General features: G+C 42.9%; 1 protein-coding gene and 2 long non-coding RNA genes across 8 annotated transcripts in view; 1 reads left to right on the top strand and 2 right to left on the bottom strand.

Moving 5' to 3' along the window:
* Positions 1-2,905, bottom strand: part of ZBTB18 (zinc finger and BTB domain containing 18) — an 8,928-nt gene extending 6,023 nt beyond the window's left edge. The window contains exon 1 of one of the 5 annotated variants that reach the window (XM_021666913.2): positions 2,883-2,905. Coding sequence is in view for 2 of the 5 variants with exons in the window: in XM_012443741.3 (XP_012299164.1) it covers positions 3-15 (13 nt within the window). In the remaining 3 variants the exon portion in view is untranslated. Of the gene's footprint in view, positions 1-2; positions 1,826-2,461; positions 2,820-2,882 lie in introns of those variants that run through there. The other 4 variants (XM_064383668.1, XM_012443741.3, XM_012443744.3 and 1 more) reach the window with 4 other exon arrangements.
* On the top strand, positions 1,690-12,595 carry LOC110567443 (uncharacterized). Of its 2 annotated transcripts, XR_002477856.2 has the most exons (3): positions 1,690-1,864; positions 3,864-4,034; positions 9,490-12,595. It is a non-coding gene; the product is annotated as an uncharacterized LOC110567443 (long non-coding RNA). The 2 variants fall into 2 exon arrangements; XR_010345117.1 differs by lacking the exon at positions 1,690-1,864 and having other exon boundaries at positions 3,591-4,034.
* On the bottom strand, positions 12,114-22,379 carry LOC135277508 (uncharacterized). The gene is made up of 3 exons (XR_010345118.1): positions 22,291-22,379; positions 16,757-16,841; positions 12,114-12,457 (listed from the first exon to the last, which is right to left on the bottom strand). It is a non-coding gene; the product is annotated as an uncharacterized LOC135277508 (long non-coding RNA).

Below are 22,379 nucleotides of genomic sequence, written 5' to 3'. Positions count from 1 at the left end.
ACCTTTAGGACACATAAACCTGATTAAGTCCTTTCCTCTGAGTCCTGCTGGCTCCAGGTCTGTTACATCGGTGGAAAAAAAGCAGACTAAGAGAGACAGATGCAAAGTGGAGATGATGTTAGAGAGGAATGAGATACCTTCTCCACCACAGATCCGCACACACTAACTCCCTGTCTGTGTGTTAGAATAAAAGGCTGAGGGATGGCAGGCTGTCAGCTGCTCTGACATCATGTTCAGATGGAAATGCTACCTCCAGCTGTGCTCCTTTTAATGCCATATGCTACTCCTCTACACTCCTGCCACCAGCTTTTTCTTAGGAGAACTTTTCTCTTCTGTTAGTATAAACAAAATACTTCAAAGTCTTCCTTTTTTTCCAAACTTTCTAACAGAAGAAATTGAAAAACTCAGCATATGGAGTTCTACTGTATTTATGGAATAGCAACACTTCTGTCTTAAGTTGGTGGACTGGCTTACATACTGACAGCATACTCAAGCCACGGTGCTATTCAGGAAATCCAGATTCACTTTTATTTAACTCCAACGTTTAGTTTCTTAGGGATATTTTTAAACCAACCCATTTGACATCTCCAGTCCCATTTCAACATTATTGCCGCACTTTTTTTTTTTCTGCTGAGATAATGGTATACATGTCTCAAATGTTGGCAGACTTGTTCAGAACTATTACTTCATACTGGTTCACCTTATTATTTCCCTCTTATTTAACTACTTATCTACAACTACCTTCTCGGTAAAATTTCTTACACTGCCACAGTTAATGCAAATTTCAATTCTCAGTACCAACAAGCTGAAACTGCACTTTCTAAAATCCTGGAAAGTACTTCAGTTCAATGAGACCAATTAATAAACTGATACAACCTGCTACAGTCACTTAAAATGAGTGCTGCACCTGCATATCTTATCTTTCTGCTCAGAAAAAGCAGAACCTTGCCTTCCTCTTGATCTGTGTCCCTTAACAACCTTTTTTCTTTGCGAGGGAGGGGGTCCCTCTGTCACGTTTACGATCACAAGAAAATCTTTGTGTGGGGAGAAGCCGGGTCTAGTAAGTTTGAGAACTTTTTGGCTAAAGTTTGTGGGTCTTTTCTAATAGCTGATGAACCTGTAACACAACCCGGGCTGGGCTGACCGGGGGCCGGGCAGGGTGCTGTGACATCTCTGAATGTCAAATACATCTCCTCAGACTGCTGGGAGGGCGAGGGGTAGAAAAGGATCTGGGGCCTGAGGCGCAAGCGTCCCAGCCCCGGTGATACCCACTTCGTTCCCATCAGGAAGCCGTGGCAGAGAGTTAAAGAGTAACAAAACCCGACGACTCCGTCCTGTCCTTCTCGCTTGCCCAAAGTCACAAACCTAACTTTCTCCAACTTCGCGGTGAGTGACATAATTCTGAACGCTTAGTCCAGGAGTCATCCTTGGGAGATGCACGTATTCCCAGCCACACCACCTCTTCTCCACAAATGCCCTCGCCCCATTCCAATATATCAGACATTAATCACCCCATTTACCCAGTGGGGTGGGGGGTGAGTGACAGTTTAATGAGTCCCAAGCACCGCAACGGGCCAGCGACTCCCACTCCACAAATCGACCCCTTCCCGTCTCGCTACCGCGGACCCACAGAGGTTCTGTGAGGTTGGGGTTTTGTTTTTCAAAGAGGTGGGGGGCGGGGGTGCCGAGCGGGGCAGCAATGCAAATCTTTACGTAGTTCGCCGTGCATTAAACACTCGGGAAAGAGGAAGGTTAAAAACCACAGGGAAGGAGGCGGAGGGCGCAGAGCCGGTGCAGCAGGAAAACACCTTCAGCAACAGCGGAGAGCACAGACCCGGGTCACGGCAACAACAAAAGAAAAGTCGTAAGAAGCAGCCGGCGGGAGGCGGGTGGCTGCCAGCGCTCCCCCGACGCCGCGGCGCGCGACCCCCGGGGCCTCCGGGCCACGGCCCCCGCCCGGGAGCGCCCCTCCCCCGCGCCCCCCTCCCCCGGGCGCCACTGCAGCTGCACCGGTCCCCGGAGCCGCGGCCGTCCCGGGCGCCACTGCAGCTGCGGCGGCTCCCGAGCCCCCTCCCCCAGCCCGCCGCCCTCCGCACCCGGGAGGCGCCACCGCAGCTGCACCGGCCGGGAGCCCGCCCCGCGCCGCAGCTGCACCGGCCCGCGGGGGCGCGGCGCGGAGCCGGGAGCCCGCACCCCGCCCGACCCCGCAGCTGCAGCGGCCCCGTCCCCGCGCCCGGGCCTCCCGCAGCTGCGCCGCCCCCCGCCGCCCCAAAGCTCCCAACCACACAAACTAACTCCACTCGCGGGGGCGCCCCCGGCCCGGCCCGGCCCGCCCTCCCCTCCGCCCGCGCCGCCCCGCCGGCCGGGGCCGCACAGCTGGCGCCCCCCGCCCGCCGGGGTGCCGGGGCGCAGAGGGGGCGCCGGGGCAGGGGCAGGGGCAGGGGCCGGCGCCGGGACTCACACGGAGCGGCCCTAAGTCACCGCGTCCCCGCCGCCGCCGCCGCCGCCGCCGCGTCCTCCGCCTCCTCCTCCTCCTCCTCCCGGCCGCCGCCGCCGCCGCCGCCGCCGGACTTGGTGGGCTTCCTCCGGCTCTGGCCCCCCTCCCTCCCGGCCCCCCCCACCCCCCAATCCCGGCTCCGTCGCCCGCTCCCCCCCGCCCCTCCCTCCCGCCCACCCCCGCTGGCAGCCGGAGGAGCGCGGCGGAGCGAAGAGGGCCCCACTCTCAACGGCTCCCCATGGCAGCAGCCCAGCGGCGGCCGCAGCCTGCCAGACACAGCGAGGGAGCGAGCGAGGGAGCGAGCGCGGAGCCGCCGGGCGGGTGGGGGGGCGGCGCGGGGGGGGCGGTGCGGGGGAGGGGGAGGGGAGGGGGCGGGAGGACGCACCACGCACGCACGCGGCGGCGCCGGCCAGATGTTCCCCCCCTCGGTCCGCCCCTCTCCTTCCCCGGCCTCCCTCCCTCCGGGCGTTGGACTTCTGCGATTGACCGAAAGCGGCTGGACCGGCGCTCCCCGCCCGCCCCCAGGCCTCAGACTCCTCCAATGGGAGGGCGGCTCTCCGGGAAGGCGGAGGGGGTGGCGGGCAGTCGTCGGACTGACAAGAGGACCCAGCCAATGGGGGCGGCGAGCCGGAGCTGCCCTCCCGCGCGTGCCAATCGCAGGCGGCAACTGTTGGGGTGGGCGGGGCTCGGGCGGGCGGGGGCCCGGAGCGGAGCGGCGCGGGGCGGAGTCCTCGGGCGCAGCGGCGGTGGCAGCGGCGGCGCCCCTCTGGGTGACTTGGCCGTGAGAAAGTGAAAGGAGCCCGCAGGCGGCGGCGACAGCTGCGCTGGGAGGGGCTTGTTTCCAGGCTCAGAGGCCCCGCGCACTCTGGGGGCGCGGAGCGAGCTTTTTGGTGTGCACCGTGACAACCACAAATACACTTTTCAACGTAGTGGGGCTTGGCTTCTGCGAGTTGCGCAGGTGTCCCGGAGAGGCAGGGCACCCGGGGACACGCAGGACTCGAGGCCGGCTTCGGCTGCCTCTCCCTGCTCCCTCCTGTTGGGCGACGGCACCCGGGTCCTGGGCTGCCCGTACGCGGGGGAGCGGGACCGAGGAACGCTCTCGCTCCGTCCTGCGGCGTCCCGCGCCCAGGTGCACATCGGGGCGCTGGGGACGCGAGCAACTCAGCACAGTTTCTGGGAGTCGTTCTGACGTCATCGTGTCACGGGCAGAGCGGGGCAGAGCGCCTGCCTTTCTCGCGAAACGCTCCTGTCCCTTGCGCGCTTACACTGTTACAAGACATCCCCAAGTGACCAAATTTTAGAGCATTACAGTAAAATTGGTACTTGCAGACGCCTTAGCTTGATTCCTTAATTGGTACGTATCTAGCCACAACTGTAAACTACCGAGGGAAGATGGAAGACTGCTGTGTCGCTTTTCCTTCCCCTCGAAGAAACTTTCTTTCACTCGGTACCTGTTCTTGGCGATTAAACTGCGTTAATCACGGCCACAAAGACGTGTGGGAATGTCTGCCGTCAAGAAACTGGAAATCGTGTTGAGGCAAGAATTACAAGTAAAAAGTTGAATAACAAGTGGTGGGGGAGCGGGAATGGCTCAAGAAAAGAAAACAGAAAAAAAACAAAACTGCATAGTGAGGAAGTCAGTCCACTAGTAACTGTCTAATGAAATGTGTTTATTCTTCGCTAACAGAACCCAGACTGGCAAGCCTGTTGCTAACCAACTTGGCAAAATGTGCTTTCACTTTGTTCCAGGTCAAATGGGTAAAGGAGAAAGTATTGTGTGGGCAAATCAGACATGTTGAATTGCTAATGAAGTAAAAACAGGAGCACACAAAATTCCTGGAACTGAAGTAACTCTGGGATATCTTGTTAGAAACAGTAGTGATGTGTCTACTTTTTCTTCAACCCTCTACACCCTCATGATTCACCACTGAGGTCAAGGATATCTTAGGAGAACTAGAGTTTCTGTATTCCATGAAGTCTGTTGTATCTGTGCTTTCGATGAATTCTGGGTCTTTTCAGTCGAGTGATAGAAGGCCCAATTTCAATCTGACCTGTTTCAAGGTAGGGAAATTTATAAATGTTATTCACGGATGAAATATACAGGCACACAAAATGAGATGTGAAAAGTCCATGTTTCACCAATAAATTCAGGGAAAAAGAAATGTTTCCGTTATCAAAGCTGTTTCTCATCTACTAAAAGTTAAAAATAAGGAGAGTGACAGATCTCTAGATGAGTAGACATAAAGTAATTGACAGTCTCAGGATATTAAACAATTCATGAAAATATTAGGACACAGATTATCTACAGAAAGCTTAGAAACTCAGCTCTATGGCATCTAGAGCCAGGGTGTAGCTCTAACAAAATGTTTTATAGGATGTACCTACAAGTAGAATAACAGCCCCCAAAGATGTGCAGGAGGAAACATTGATACATCAAAAGTTGTAACCATTTTGTGTGTGTGTGTGTTTGTGTGTGTGTCCCTAATAGTCATCTCTAGAATCCATTTTGGGAACTGAGCAGTGTGGCCAGAAAATATAGATTAAATGGATATTTAAGGAAGCAAGTCTGTTGCCCCTCAATTGCTACAGCCATTTTTATCTAGAGTCCCTTAGGGTGACTGTATTTCATGCCCTTTTTTTACATTTAAAAAAATTGTTTTTACTCTCTTTGTTTTAAACTGTCTTATAAACTTAATGTACAAATGATACTTTTAATCCTTTGGAAAGTTATCACCATGAAAATTTTAAGTAAAAATAGGCTGATATCAGAGGGATCATAATATAGAATGATTACTGTTTTTTATTTAATACCCATTGGAACCATGGAAGGTAATAAGTCAAAGTGTAAATATCCCCCTCAAGTAAGCACCTCAAAGTAGGGTGTTTACCAGTATATAACAGGCTTAGCAAATTACCATGATACAAAGACACTTGGCAGAGTTTTGTGGTTTGTTTTTGGTTTTTTTAGCCAATAAGCTATACTTCTCCCCCACCCCCCACAGTGGGGGGAAAAAGGGGCAAAAAGTATACATTCTCAGCTCTTGGGAAAAGATACCATGCTTTCTCTCTGGAGGAACCCAGTCCTGTAAAGTTCCAGTTAATCCATACTTTTCTAGGAGTCCTGAAATTAAAAGTGATACAAGTGAATCTTTCTTGCCAGGGAACAAGTTTTATGTGCTAATAACATATACATTTCAACTAATAATAATTTAATAGTATAAAATGTTGATGAATCAAATAAAATTTAATTTGATGAGCAATTCCATAAAATGAGTGTCTGACTTTTAAGTGTGAACCACAGCTCAAATCTTGGAAAAACCTCAGTGTTTTTATTACACTTTATGCAATAGGTCACGTTGAAAAAGTTATCTGGGAAACTAGTTTTTGGATATTGACATTTTATAAATGTATTAACTTTCTATATGAATGGAAGTTTTCTTTAAAATTAGGGAGGCAAACAATAGTAAAATACCAGGTATTTTAAGGTATTATATTGGTAAAAACTATAAAATCTAACAAAATGTAAGTAGAGATTAACCTGATTTTGAACCTAGAGAGAAAAAAATACACTGAACTGGAAAGTTTGTTCAAGCTTCTGTTAAACCACTCACTTTCAATATCACAGCATACATGAATCTCTATGAACTTACTTAGATTTTTCTCTCTCTGTGTGTCTGTCTCTTTCTGGCTTTTAGAAATGAACAGGTTGATATTGTCTAAAGGGAAAAGGAAACACTGACACACAGTTGAGATAATGATAAAAAAAAAGGAACAAACCAGAACACACATCACAACAATGAAGTGAACAGGGAGCATGTTTTATATAGCATCATTCTTAAAATACATATTTTATGTATATATAATTCTCTATAATATATTCTAATCTTATCTATAGAATATATTCATAATTCTGCAAAGCACATTCTATGTCATATTCCCTGGGTTATAAATTCTGTGATACTTGAATCTATTTATTAAATTCCTAAACTATGGTAAGCCCTGCACTGGAGATAATTCAGCCTGATTCTCAGCCCTGAAGACAGAAATAATCTTATCAGAAACTCTTGAGGAAAAATCCTTAGCAGGTTTGCACCAGGCGTTGGTAGTGTACCAGTGAAAGCAGAATGAGCCTACACCAATGATTCAAACCTTCTGAGGCTTAAGGGCAGAGAGGTGCAAAAGATACAGTCTCCCTAAAACTTTTTCCTGTGTAGCCAGTTTGTTGTTGCTCACTGTGCATCAGTGCTTTTATAGACAGCATAATGGCCATAGGAGCCCAATAGTTCAGGCTTGGTTGGGACTAAGGTAGGCCACTTTAGAGAATTTAGGTAAAATGCAGAGAGGTATTTCAGTAGCCACCCAACTCGCATCCCTCTTCTCCTTCCTCTCTCTCTCTCTCTCTTTCTCTCTCTCTCTCTCTCTCTCTCTCTCTCCCTCTCTCCCTTCTATCTCCTTCAGGCTTCCCATAAAATACATTATACCTTATAGCACATGGAAAAAAAATTGCACACAGTGATGGCTTTTATAGTTAACTTTGTGCTATAAATATATTCATCATTCACTTTGTATATAATCCCAGGCTACTTTTGAACCCTAGGCTGGCTGGCTTTCTTGCGCCACAGAATGCCTTCGTGTCATTCACTGGTGGGAGTTCAAGCTGTTAAAAATTATTTAAAAGCTATCCCAAACAAAACATATTTCTAAAGACAAGTCTACTGTCCTTAAAAATCACATGCCTTTGAATAGCAGATGTTGGAGTTTATCTGTTGTGTTGAAGGTTGCATTACTTTGGATAATTAAAAGATGCACTCATTTTATCTGTGGGCTTTTTAAGATTTACCATTTAAAATAACCCAACTAAACATGACTTCCAGTTGAGTAAATTCTATTAAAGAAAGATTTAATATGAACCTATGGTATTCATAACCCCCTTCAATAATGTAAGTCTTCAAGGTATTAATTGTGCTAAAATGTTGCACAATATTAGTAAGTAGAAGTTGTTTTGTTCAAAATGAGAGAATAAAACTTCTAAATATTTGAATGCTAATATTTTTTCTTCTTTTAAGTTGCTTAAATTGGAGTTTGTAGAAATTTGGTTTGCAAATGAACTTAGAAAAGGTGAAATGAAGAGAACAAGAGGGGTTACCAGGAAATATTAATTGCACACCTACTGTGCGTTTGCTGCTGTGCTTTGGACCCCAAGACAGAAATAGCGCCTGTCTGCATTCTTGTACAAGGAGAGATTTCTCCTTTCTTTTGTGCTTGCTCCACTCTTGAATGCAGCACCTGCTTGGATTTAAACCAGCAGAAAGGAGAACGATGATCTAGAAATTATTTACTGAGAACTTACTATATGTTAGAGGAAACTGCATTATCATGGTTCTTGTTAAATTTCCACCATGTGCTAGGTGCCAACAATACATGAAATAATATTCCCTCTTAGAACTTCATGATGTATAAATGTCATTGTGAATCCAGTGGACAAAGATAAGATTTCATTTTTCTTTCAGTAACTAATATGTTGCTAATGCCTAATAAGTGTTTACCAATCCTAACTACTGTAATAAGATAAAATTGTCTTAATCAAACTCTGGTTATAAAGAAATTCTATAAATTTAACACAAAAGCCTTGATACATACCAAATTCCAACTATTCCCGGTAGTAAGAGCAGACAGAAGGTTAAATCTCACTCCAGAAATGTACTTCACCCTTAGCAATAACATGCAACTCAGGAAGTTACTTCTCTTACAAAGAACTAGCATTTATGCCGAAGACTAAAATGATTATTTTTAAAGTACCCATTTTACAATGCAAATGTGTATCTAAATTAAACTCAGTAAAAATAAGCATTTTAAATTGAAGCTACAGTAATAGCTTTATGGGAGACAATAGGATAAGCGGTTGTTGAATATGAACTCAGAGAAAACGCGTTTCAAATTCCTTCTAGGGGCCTCGAAGCTTTCTTTGTTCTCTGTCTCTGTACATTAATGTACTGCCACATGTTTTAACTGAAAACCCATTGCTCTGAAGTTCTTTTACACAACTGAGGCTGTTCAGCAAGGTCATGGCAAAAAAAAAAAAAAAAAGTTGTGTCCGAAAAAAGAAATTGGACTTACAACTGGTTTACAATGCCATGCTGTACCTTAGCACTTGGGATATGGGACAGATGCAGGAACACAGGCTCACCAAAACACACAGTGACAAGAGACTGCGTAACAAAGACACATACACAATGGGGCACTTTAGACAAATGACAGACAGAGTAGAGCAATATATGGGACAATGGCTTTACAGGGGACGGGAGGGCTGTAAAGAATGGTGAGAGATGGTGACGGTATAGAAGGATAATGGAAGAGAGGTAAAGAGAAGGAAAGACCCCAGTGGGAAGTGGTGTCCGGTGGAGGCCATGGCGGTGGAGATGGTGCTGGTCGGCGTGGCGGTGGCAGCAGAGAGGTGAATGAAGCAGAGATGTTCATACTTCTTCCTGGGCTCTGTTGATTATGCCACTATGTTTTGTCTTGCAAATTATTCTTAAATAATACTTCATGAAATAGCTAGCCCCAGAGTGAAGACTAGAATATACTCAGTTGGTTTTGCCAAGAGAGCACTTGATAAAAGAATAAGGAATTAAAAAAAATAATAATGTAGGCTATACTCAGTATTTAACTTTTTCCAGACATGAAGTCGCCACAATTGGGGCAATGTGTGTGTGTGTGTGTGTGTGTGTATGTGTGTGTGTGTACTCACGTGAACACTCATATACCTAGGTCACTAGTTTGGCTGGTTTTTCTGGCAAGACCAGAATAATATGAACTAGATTTTATAGAGTTCATATTAATATAGAGTAAGAGTATCATAGCACATTCATTACGTAGTTTTAAGTTGACCTTATAGGGAAATTGTAGGTATGTACTGACATTTCATTGAGGAATATGAACTATTTGTTAAGCTAAGTGATCACATTTCAGAAATAAATTCATTCACTCAACAGCCACTGGATACCTGTCATGTGTAAGGCCTGGTTCCAGTGACATCAGCCTCTGTACAAACATTTGGCCTGGCTCATAAGCAGATGCATGAACTAGCATTGGAAGGAAATACTCTTGAACTACTTTGATAAGGTGAGCCAGGAAAATTCCCCATCAAAGACACCCACTCTGTTTTTTGTTTCCTATCTTCCTTGGTGGATTGTAAGCTCCCTCGGGATGGGGACTCTTTCTATGATAATAGCTGTATCCTTAGCAGCTAGAATGGTGCTTGGCACATAATAAGCATTCAAGAAATATTTCTAGAAAGGGAGGGAGGGAGAGAACAGAAGGAAGTAAGGGAGAGGGTAGAAGAAAAGGAAAAGAGAAGGGAAGGAGGAAAGAAGGGAAGGGAGAGAATGAAAAGAAGTAACTTACACCTTTGCATTTTCCCAAGGCTAGCAGGAATAGCAGTGTTTTATATGTTCAACTGCTCCCTTTAAACTTGGGATGGAGGAGAGCTTATTATGTAGACTACCACAAGAGCATCTATTTACTTTTTTAGGGTACACTCTGACCCAACCTAGAAATACCCCAGATGATGTGGTAGAGCCTTTACTCCTGGGAGAAGCATAGCAATTCTTTAGTATATGTAAGAGGTATTTCATCTTTGAGGCATTTTAGAGGTGAGTTATTGTTCAAACATCTTTTATAGGCATAAGATGTCTTGTTATTCTAATTACTTGGAGGAGAATGTTGAAATGGAGTGGCTAAGTGACATGTCCAAGGCCCCAAATTAAGATGAGTGAGTTGCAGAGATAATTCATCATCAATTCACTAAGTCTTTGTTCCTCAGATATTTAGGCCAGTCTGAAATCAAAAGAAAAAACTCCATTGTTTTAAAACAAATTAGAATCTGCCATGCTTTGAAAACGTACAGTCATATTGGTCTTTATCCTTGAGGACACCCATGATCTCAATGGAACCACATAAATGAGCTAAAAATATAATGAAAGGAATTATTCCTGACTTTTCAAGTGTAGCTGCAACTACAGAAACATGCTATTGGTGGATATAAATGGAGATACCTCCAAGCAAGAAGTGTTTTCCCTTTCTGTAGGTCCTATTAAGACAGTAGGGCCCTAGGAACAGTACATTTGGTGCAAAGGAATCGATAAAATTGTGTATATGGGTGCATCCGGGGACTATGAGAGATAAAAGATTATATTTTCATTTGCATGGTTTGCTGGGTTTTATTTGGCAGATATAATAACACAGGCTATGCAGAACCCATAAAACAAAGTGAGAACAGCAGCTCATTTGGTGGCAGAATGTAATGGTTGTAGCTAAAGGGCTTACATAATTCATCTCAAACCCTTATGCCTATATTTATTATTGTTTAAATGAAAATTAAACTCTTATGGCCATAAGGAGGGATCTGGTCAGACATTTGATTGAGATCCCTTCTTCTTATACAGCTTCTGAGATGATGAGTCTGTGACATTTACAACCAGCTACAGAAATATTCTAGAATGAGCATACTTTACCTAAGCATGTTAGAATGTCATTCCTCAAATCCTGCTTTCCCAAACAACTATAAAACTCCCACAGAATGCGAGTGAGTAGAGAGAGAGGCCTCATTTGTTATTCTGCCTTGGAATTTCTAGTTCAACTCAGGGCAATAGTAAGCTATGGTTAAGAGTTAATGTTTAGGATCAGATAATATTTGGTATAATACTTTAGCAGGGGTGAGGGCTGGAGGAACACAAAGGAAGGGCTGAAGCATATGATATTGGCCCAGACCGTTTCACACAAGTATAATGTATTTTGGTATTATTTAAAGTATTGTATTATATCACATTGCTAAAAGAATATTTTTAATGTCATGGTTTTTTTTTATCACTTTATTCTTATGTTAGAAGAGTGGAAATTTTGACTCGCAATTGTGCATACTCTAGACTATGGATTTGGCTATTTGGGGGGAAGAATTTTGGGGGGTTTTTTTTTAAGAATCAGACTTGAAATACAGTTTGTTAAAGAGAAATCTGTACTGTATTATTAAGTGCACATCTGGATAAGGTTTTAAAATATCAATGATTATCACACCAATTTAGAGAAAATGGAACTGTGTGGCTTAAAACAGGTGTGTAAAATATAATATTTTTATTTTCTGCAGATCTCACAGAGGTAACTAACAGATATAATATTAATATATAAACATATAATGTTAATTAAAGTTAACATTAACACTAGATACAAAAGTTTAGCATTATGGGGCTATTGAAATATTTGTAATTAAATTAGCCTTAAAAGCGATAAATTAACTCTCAATCATTTTCTAAAATGACCAGCATACCCACTCTATGCAAGTTAAATAGGTATGAAAATAAATAAATAAATACATATGCCCTAAATTTTACTTGCCATGAGTCAGTACACATGTGGCTACTTTGGAAACTGGGTTATCCCTTTTGATTTTAGATCTTCTTCATTATTTTTAGGTAAATCAATATGGATATTAAAATGATTAGCTCACACTTTCCAAATTTGAAAATTTTATGCCATTCAGGTTATTACTGTATACATACATGAGCCAATTTTGGAAGGAAAGAGAAATACAACAAGAAAGTTATTTTAAACCATAATTCAATGCAAGTAAATAACTCATTTTCTAAATAATGAGATAATTGACAGAATTCATCCTGCTTTGGTAGTAAGCCCAAGCCATTTGTGCGTATGAAAAAGAGAGAGAGAGAAAGCAAAGCTTTAATTGCATATTCCTCAAGTTTAGTAGGAATAAACTACAAGCAAAAAAAAATTAAGGAACATTAAAAAACACATAGAATATTATACATTTTCACTTGAAACAAAAATGTTATTTTCATATATTACAGTCTCACAGATTTTCTCTGTTCAGGAAGGTGTTTCTTTGCTAACTCATATTCATCTTTCAATCAGCTGGTTTGATGGCCTTCCAGAGGCTGCCGGAGATATCTGACAAGTGGAGAGAAAAAAGAGACAAGCAAACCTCGAAGAAGAGAATTTCAGAAAGAAAGAAAAGAAAATATCCAAAGGACTGGGGGGAAGAATGGAGGGAAACAAATAAAATTAGACAAAGTTTTAGAAAGCAAACACTTATTTCAGTTAGTTTATTTTCTCCCATGCATATATTTTTAATGGGAAATATGTTCTACTATTTTAACTTTTAAAAAAATCTGCCTTCACTAAACTAAAGCAAGGGACTTAATACGTGGTGAAGATAAATATTCAGTAGCCAAAATCTTGATAGCCGAAGGAGACTGTGCTACTGGGCTGTCACTCCATGGAGTCTGTGGACTTCTGAAGCAAGAGAGCACTAAGAGAACAAATACTTGTTTCCTTTAAAAGACAATCTAGCATGAAGCAGCATCACTTTCAGAATTGCCTATTATCTTATCAAGGCAACTAGTTGTTAGTTTGGTCAGAGTGAATATCCAGCTTCTAGGATGCTGAATGAGAGAATGGAATGACTTCTGTTCCCCCACCACCACCTTCATGCCACGTACCTCCAAAGCTCACCTCCAGCCCAAATGTTTTTCTTGACGCCTTTTACTTTTGAGTTCTTAAAGCGTGTTTATTACTATTATTTATTTTTAGTGTTGCAATCTCTAGCAGTCCTTATTTTCACTCAAAATTACAATACAGGGGACTATGGCCAATGCTATGCAGATGGCCAAATAGATAATAAAGACTCAGTTCATGAATAATATCCACTCAGAAAGAGGACAAAAGCAACAGGAAAAAAGAGCCCAAATTGGACAAAATGTGCGTGCTATATTTAAAAAAATCACACACGATCATTGTCAGAGATCATTAAGGGCGCCCTGTAGTTTTAATTATATGCCAGTGGCACCAATTTGATGTGACTGTTTGCTCTTATAGTCAATAAAAAAAGTCATAACTGCCATCAAATTTAAATTTAATTTATTTTCTACACAGCCTTTTCTGTTTTCCTTGTTTTTTTTTTCTTTTATAACATTAACACTTTTTTTGTTAAAAAATGTGTGAAAGATTAATTTGTAGAATGAGGGTGCACAGCACAGGACAGATGGAGGGGGTGGGACATGACAGTTTTCGTCTGTGGCATCATTTTGTTGTTGCTATTGCAAGTGAGCAAAATAAAGATACTGCTACCGCGATCATTTCTTTTGGGGCCCCTCAGATAAGGTGTGTGGCTTTTGCCTCGTGCTGGCCCTGCCGTTTGGGGATGCAGCCACCCTCTACCCTCCACAGCCAGCGGCTTATGAACAGTGTTCATAGCCGGAGAGCGCTTTCATTGTAAAATTGCATTTCTATAGAATGCCACCCGACTTTTGTATAAAGCAGAATGAAACACACTTTTTCTTGGTAAGCTGACTGTGTTGAAATGAATTAATGATCTATCCTCTCTGAGATCCCGTAATGTAAACCCGAACACATCAAACTCTAGAGGCAGAAAAGAATTAATTTTTTTTTTTTTTTTTGGCACAGGACAAAAATTCTCACGTTCTCACATTCAAGGGATTCTTTTTTTTAATTTATCAAAAATGACGACGTGCAAGTTTCAATTTTTTGCCTTGGAACGGCCCTAATTTACACATAAGTATTGTAGGAGTTTGCTATTGTAAAGGTTCTTATTGAAGAATAAAGCAATTACCACAGAAAATCACTGTCATATGGCACACACAGACATTCTGAGAAAAAGTAAAACTTTGAGAAGAAGGAAAAGGGGAATTCAGGACAGCATGTGGGAGGGAAGATGGGAGTGCTTTTTATGCACAAAGAGATCCATTAACAATATCTTTATCAGTTTCCTTCTTCCTTGTTAACTGAACCAACTTCCAGTGCCCAGAATAAGCGAACGTGATTGCAAATAAATGCCTGAGGTGGCCAGAGGATGAGTGAGTGCACATGAAAATGGCTGGTGGTTAATTCATGGCAAGACACGATTTGCCTGGAAAAAAAAAAAACCTCTGCCTCAAACCACTGCGTCTTTCATGGTGAGGCAAGGTGGTCCACCATAGTATGTCACGAACCCTCCAGGCTGCCTCAGCCTGAAGATCAGTGGGTTCTTGTGGATAGAGTATTTGGTATTCCAGTCATTTTATATGATCACATTATTTTCCTAATTAGACTGTAGGCTTTCCCAGGGAGGGACTGTGTCTCCGAGCAGAGCACGCTGTAGAAAGCGGTGCTCCCCCAAGTGCGTGGTTGGCAAACCAGCTCTATGGGGACCCTGGATGGCGTTCATCGGGGGCCATGCTGAAGGCAGCAGGGCATGGTGATTCGAATCATGGGCTTCGGGGCAGGCCATCTGCAGTTGGCGACAGGCTGCCCCTAGCTAGGTAACTGTATTTTAATTTATACAAGCCTTAGTTTCCACTTCTGTCAAAACAGGAATGACAATAATAGCGTGCACTTAATTATAGGATTAGTGGGAAATTAAGAGATAGTCCTTTGTAAAGCGTTTAGATGGTGTCAAATGTAAAGCAGTTAACCCTAGTTTTCTAGAGGTCACTTGTTGGATGCTTCTAACGCCTGATCACTGAGGGTACTCAAAATCCTAAATCTTTGGTATGAAACATTCCTTATTCTTTTATTTTAGGGGGGAAGCATGGACAAATACAATGTTAGAATGTACCTGGGTAGGTGAGTGGGAACGAGGGAGAAAGCTAGATACAATTTTAACACCAAATAATATTATATGGGGATGGGGAGTTGTCCTCGATGTCATAGAAAATAGGGAGGAAATTTGGTGTATATATTATGTGCCTTTAAAATCCAATACACAGGAAACATGATAAAGAAAGGTATCTACCACACATCCAATGTAAAGAGAGTTATCTGTTTTATATTTATTCTACCGGAATGTCTCCACAGTTCTATAAAGTAGTAGGTGCTACAGAAATGGAAGGGACAGCAAGTGCGTGCCATTCACTCAGACACATGCACCGACATAAACAGACTCAGAATAGGGAATGTCTCTCCCTAAATCCAGTACGACAAGCACAAGACCTGTCGTGCTTACATTGAAACAATAGCAGAGCATGATATACGGACACATGCATGTAATTACTTAAGGCCATGAATCACTTAATGACAGGTATACATTGCTAAGAAATGCATCGTTAGGCAACTTTTGTGTGAACATAACAGACGGCACTCCACGAACCTAGAGGCTGTAGCCTACTGCTCCTAGGCTACAAGCATGTCACTATGCTGAGCAGTATACGCAGTTGTAACACAATGGCAAGTATCTGTATATCTCCACACAGAAAAAGTACAGTAAAAATAAGGCATAAAAGATTTAAGATGGCACATCAGGCTAGGATACGTACCATGAATGGAGCTTGCAGGACCGGAAGTTGCTCTGGGTGAATCAACTGAGTGAGGGGAGTCAATGCGAAGGCCTAGAACGTTACTGTCCACTACGGAAGACTTGATATAAACACTGCACGCTTAGGCTACACTCCATTTATTAAAAAATATTTTTTCAGCCGGGCGCGGTGGCTCACGCCTGTAATCCCAGCACTTTGGGAGGCCGAGGCGGGTGGATCACGAGGTCAAGAGATCGAGACCATCCTGGTCAACATGGTGAAACCCCGTCTCTACTAAAAATATAAAAAATTAGCTGGGCATGGTGGCACGTGCCTGTAATCCCAGCTACTCAGGAGGCTGAGGCAGGAGAATTGCCTGAACCCAGGAGGCGGAGGTTGCAGTGAGCCGAGATCGCGTCATTGCACTCCAGCCTGGGTAACAAGAGCCAAACTCCGTCTCAAAAATATATATATATTTTTTTTTCTAAAAAATTAGCTGAGGGTGGTGGCACATGCCTGTAATTCCAGCTACTTGGGAGGCTGAAGCAGGAGAATTACTCAAACCCAGGAGACAGAGGTTGCAGTGAGCCGAGATCACACCATTGTACTCCAGCCTGGGCAACAAGAGCAAAACTCTGCCTCACCAAAAAAAAAAAAAAAAAAATGTTTTATTTGCTAGTAAATTAACCTTAGCTTACTGTCACTTTTTTATTTGGTAAACTTCAATTTTTTAAAACTTTTGCCTGTTTTGGGATGACACTTAGCCTAAAACACAAATATATGTATTGTACAGCTGTACAAAAATATTTCTATCCTCATTCTGTAAGCTTTTTTCTGTTTTCAAAATTTGTTTTTTACTTTTTAAACCTTCTTGTAAAACACTGAGACACAAAGACACACATTAGCCTAGGCACACACATGGTCGGGGTCACCCACCCACCATCTTTCAGCTCCTCACCTCGTCCCACTGGAAGGTCTTCACGGGCAGGAACACACATGGAGCTGTCATCTCCTGTGGTAACAATGTCTTCTTCCAACAGAGGCTGGAGAGGATGTGGAGAAACAGGAACACTTTTACACTGTTCGTGGGAGTGTAAATTAGTTCAACCATTGTGGAAGACAGTGTGGTGATTCCTCAAGGACCTAGAAATAGAAATTCCATTTGACCCTAGCAATCCCATTACTGGGTATATAGCCAAAGGATTATAAATTGTTCTATTATAAAGACACATGCACACGTATGTTCATTGTGGCACTGTTTACAATAGCAAAGACCTGGAAACAACCCAAATGCCCATCGATGATAGACTGGACAAGGAAAATGTGGCACATATACACCATGGAATATTATGCAGCCATCAAAAATGGTGAGTTTGTGTCCTTTGTAGGGACATGGATGAATCTGGAAACCATCATTCTCAGCAAACTGACACAAGAACAGAAAATCAAACACCACATGTTCTCACTCATAGGCAGGTGTTGAACAATGAGAACACATGGACACAGGGAGGGGAGCATCACACACTGGGGTCTGTTGAGGGGGGCTAGGAGAGGGACAGTGGGGGGTGGGGATGTCGGGGAGGGATAACATGGGGAGAAATGCCAGATATAGGTGATGGGCGCATGGAGGCAGCAAACCACATTGCCATGTATGTATCTATGCAACAATCCTGCATGATCTGCATCATGTACCCCAGAACCTAAAGTACAATTAAAAAAAACACAATGTCTTCTGGAACACCTCCTGAAGGGCTGGCCTGAGGCTGTTTTACAGTTAACTTTTTTTTAATAAGTAGAAGGAGTACATGCTAAAATATAACGATAAATAGTATAGTACAGTAAAAACATAAATCAATGACATTGTTTAGTATCATTATCAAGTACTATTTATTGTACATAATTGCATGTGCTGTACTTTTATACAACTGATAGCACAGGTAGGTTTGTTCATGCATTGCACACACTGTAAACATGTGTGTAATGCATTGTGCTATAATATTACAGAGGATATGTCACCAAGTGACAGGAACTTTTCAGCTTATAATCCTATGGGACCATCATATTTGCAGTTCATTGGCGACCAAAAGGTCATTACATCATTACGTGGCATATGACTGTATTTCTATGCATGCTGATACACAGAATGTAAAGTATCCTTATGTTTCTTTTGCCATCAGGTGGAAGTTACGTTTATGCCCAAAACACTGGAGAATAGTTACTTCACTGACTGCAGAGGAATTCTAATGGGCTAAGACTAGGGTGAAAATGGCAAGCTATATACGTTACATATTTTTAAGTATAAATTAAGAAGTGTATATGTGAACACAGGTATGTGTCTAAAATTGCACTTTGTATAAGCCAACTTTTCCCTCACAGTAAGAAGCCTGCAGTTATTAACTGTCGTAAAGTCTTCTGGTCCCCTACCCCAATAGCTGTTCTCCCCCTCTTCTTCAGCGACAAAACTCTCAAGTGCATGACTACCCCCAAGTAAAAACTACATTTCCCAGCTTTCTTTGCAGCTAGATATCTCCCTATGACAAACTCTGGACAATGAGATGTACGTGGAAGTGTTTTGTGCAGTTTACACGATGCCTCCTTAAAAGACTGTGAATGTGCCTTTTGACCCTTGGTTGCTTTCCACTGTCTGGAATATGGATGTGATGGCTGAAGCTTGGGCTGACATAATGGACCACAAAGATGAGAGCCACATTATAAGCAGGCTGGAGAGGAGGGCTGGAGGAAGCGTCTTCATTTAATGACTTCCTAAAGTTACCATCCCAGCCCAGGACTGCATACTTCCCAACTTCGTTTCTATAAGAAATAAATCAGTGTTGGTGGAGATATAAATTGGTGCAGCCATTATGGAAAACTGTATGGGAGGGTTCCTTAAAAAATTAAAATAAAACTAACATATGATCCAGCACTCCCATTCCTGGGTATACATCTAAAGGAAGTGAAGTCCGTATGCTGGAGAGGTATCTGCACTCACATGTTCATTCCAGCACTATTCACAATGGTCAAGGTATGGAATCAACCTAAGTGTCCATCGACAGATAAAGAAAACATGGTACATATACAGCGGAATACTATTCGACCTTTACAAGGGACATCCTGTCATCTGTGACATGGATGAACCTAAAGGTTGTCATGCTAAGTGAAATAAGACAGGTAGAGAAAGCCAGATACTGCATGATCTCACTTACATGTGGAATCTAAAAAGTTGAACTCATAGAAGCAGAGAATGGAACGGTAGTTACCAGGGGTGAGGACAATGAGGAGATGTTGATCAGAGGGTAGGATTTCTGAGGATAGAATAGCCTAATATGTGCTGGTTGGGTGGGAGAAGAATGTGGGACCCTCTGTTCCATGCAATCATTCGGAGACTAATCTTTTTCTATTTTGGCCATCAGAGACTCCAATCATCTTCCATATATGGGCTCCCAAGTCCCCAAAGAATAGAAATAGATATCGCATAGGATTATACAGAAGATTTAACATGGTCCTTGCCTAGGGTGGCATTTGACACTTCTACTAACATTCTGTTGGCCAGAACTCTGTCACACGGCCCAAAATTAACTGCAAGAGAATCTGAGAAATGTAGGCTAGCTGTATTCCCAGAAAGAAGAAACGAGAGCAGTAGCCTTCTCCTACCTAGTGAATAAACAGAAAATATAGTTTCCAATATCCCCGTTTTAAATTTATTTTCTAAAGGCCCACTTAACAAGGGACACACGCTCAAGGATATAACTCACTATGTCACAAATGTGCCTTCTTACATTATCTTTTTTTTCTGTTTCTGAGACAGAGTCTCACTCTGGCACCAGGCTGGAGGGCAATGGCGTGATCTCGGCTCACTGCAACCTCCACCTCCCAGGTTCCAATGATTCCCCTGCCTCAGTCTCCCAAGTAGTTGGGACTACAGGTGCATACAACTAACTAAAAATTAGCACATACCTGGCTATTTTTTTTTTTTTTTTTTGTATTTTAGTAGAGACAGGGTTTCACCATATTGGCCAGGATGGTCTTGATCTCCTGACTTCATGATCTGCCCGCCTCAGCCTCCCAAAGTGCTGGGATTACAGGCATAAGCCACCGAGGCAGTCTAGTCATCTTAATATTGAAGCATCTAAGACTCAAACATTTCTTTTTTTTTTTTTTTTTTTTGAGACAGAGTCTTGCTCTGTCACCAGGCTGGAGTGCAGTGGCACAATCTCGGCTCACTGCACCTCCGCCTCCTGGGTTCAGGCGATTCTTCCGCCTCAGCCTCCCGAGTAGCTGGGACCACAGGCATGCACCACCATGCCCAGCTATTTTTTTGTATTTTTAGTAGAGACAGGGTTCCACCATGTTGGCCAGGATGGTCTCGATCTCTTGACCTCGTGATCCACCCGCCTCGGCCTCCCAAAGTGCTGGGATTACAGGCGTGAGCCACTGCTCCCAGCCGACTCAAACATTTCTAATAATGAAAGATGAGCTCTCCAAAATGGTGTGGCTTTCATCTCAAGCCCTGGCCAGCCGTTCTTCTTATTCCTACGGTTGCTCTTCCCCCTTGTTTCTGTGCTTTTCTCATGATGAGGGATAATTTTTGAGTATCTATAGAGAACATTAAGAAAAGCTTCCATAGGGCTTTATATTGTTAAAAATGAGGCAGTGCATGGTGGCTCACGCTTGTAATCCTAGCACTTTGGGAGGCCAAGACAGGAAGATCACTTGAGGATAGGCGTTTGAGACCAGCCTGGGCAACATAGCAAGACCCCATCTCTACAAAAAATTTTTAAAAATTCGTTAGCCGGGCATGGTGGTGCACACCTGAGGTCCCAGCTATTTGGGACGCTGAAGTGGGAGGATCACTTGACCCTGGGAGATAGAGTAAGCCCTGATTGTACCACAGCACTCCATTCTGGGAGACAGAGCAAGACCCTGTCTCAAAAAAATAAAAATTCACTTAACTGGTAGTCTGGGAGCATATTGCTGGAGACAACAATGGATCACTGAGGCAGGCGGAGCTTTTCATTTCCTTTTATGCTACCGTTGTATATTTGTAGGCTATTGTTATTATAAGCTACCTGATACTTGTGCAAAATAAGATCATTTAGGGTATTTTTTAACAGGGTTAGACACTCCAAAAACAGACAGACAGACAGATATATAGACAGAATTCTATTTTCCTCCAAAAATCAATCATGACAGTTTTATTGAACCAATGTTTCCCACAAATTCTGGACAATTACCAAAGACAATCCATTTCAGGAAACATGATTGAGATAAAAATAATAGATGCAAAAGGAACAATGTTTAAAATTCCATTTTGGCTTAATAATGAGTTTGTGGCCCGCATTGTAAGACAACTTATTATCCATCACATTTTATCATGAGACTCTTTCTTGCATTTTTATAAAAATTTTACAGTCTCTATTTTCAGAACTATCCAGAAGATGCTGTTACTGTTCACTGTTATTTCCTTTGATGGTTTAATTTTTGAAATTCAGCTCTTTTTCAGAGTTTTGAGGCATATGATAGGCAGAAGGTAAATTTTAGGGGATTTGTCTATTTCCGAGGGGGAAAATGAAGCAAGATTTAATGCTTTGGCTGTTCACTGGAAACACAAAAATGAATTTAAAATTTTTATATTAACTAAAATCTGAAGTATTGATGTTTATTTAGGGTAAAAGAGGAAATTGTACAAAAATGCTTTTCTAAAACCAGGAAATAATTTTAAGTTAAAAATGAAAAGATTTTTTATTTGTTTTCTGTGTGTTTCAAGGAAGCCCCATTTGGGGGTTATTGGGTTTAGGATTACTGGGGTCACATGTCTAACAATCCTGGCACATAGCAGGCACTGAAATAGTTTTTGAACCATGAATGTGAATGACCACGACCCCACAGGACTGGGAGAGGAAGACCATGAAGAGGGAGACTTGAGAGGTGGGGGTGGTCTTCATTTTTAGTGAGGAATAAGAGGTTGCCTGAGACTGCCTAGCCCTGCAACCCACAGGAAATTCGAGCATCTCTAAAGAGATGTAGAGAACAAAGTTTCTAACATGTAATGGTGCCATTATTCCACGCTCGTCTACCATAAGGAAATCACCAAGCATCTGCTTGGTGTTTGTGGCTTAGGGAAGGAGGAGGGGTTGTTCAGCTGCCCGACCCTGGCTCTGAGCTGAAACCATCAGGAATTCTTCAGCCCTCCTGTGCCTTCTGGTATGGAGCCAGCACTAGACTAATCCCTTCTTTCCCCCAAATCTTCCTCCATGTATCTAGGCTTGTAGAACTGACTATGGGCCTCGGTCACTAATTCACAACCTTTAATGCTCATCAGAATCACCTGGGGTCTTTTCCCACAATACTGGTACCAGGGTCCCACCTCAGACTTACTGAATCCAAATCTCCAAGGGTAGGGTCTTGGCATGGGACCTGAGGATATGTGCCTTTTAAAGCCTCCCCACTGAAGCCGTTACTCGTCAAAGATCAAGAAACCCTGGCCTGGCTCACCTCGGCAGCTGCACGAAGCATACTGTTACCTGGGACTTTGAATGCAGTTGTCACAGCCTTTGGTCACCAGCTTGATCTGAAAAGACTAA

This window comes from Aotus nancymaae, unplaced genomic scaffold (genome assembly GCF_030222135.1).
Source record: "Aotus nancymaae isolate 86718 unplaced genomic scaffold, 86718_ANA_hifiasm-v0.15.2.pri h1tg000032l_0, whole genome shotgun sequence".
In the NCBI taxonomy this organism is placed as follows: domain Eukaryota; kingdom Metazoa; phylum Chordata; class Mammalia; order Primates; family Aotidae; genus Aotus; species Aotus nancymaae.
The sequence above is the reverse complement of the archived record's forward strand: the minus strand, read 5'-3'. Positions and strand labels throughout refer to the sequence as shown.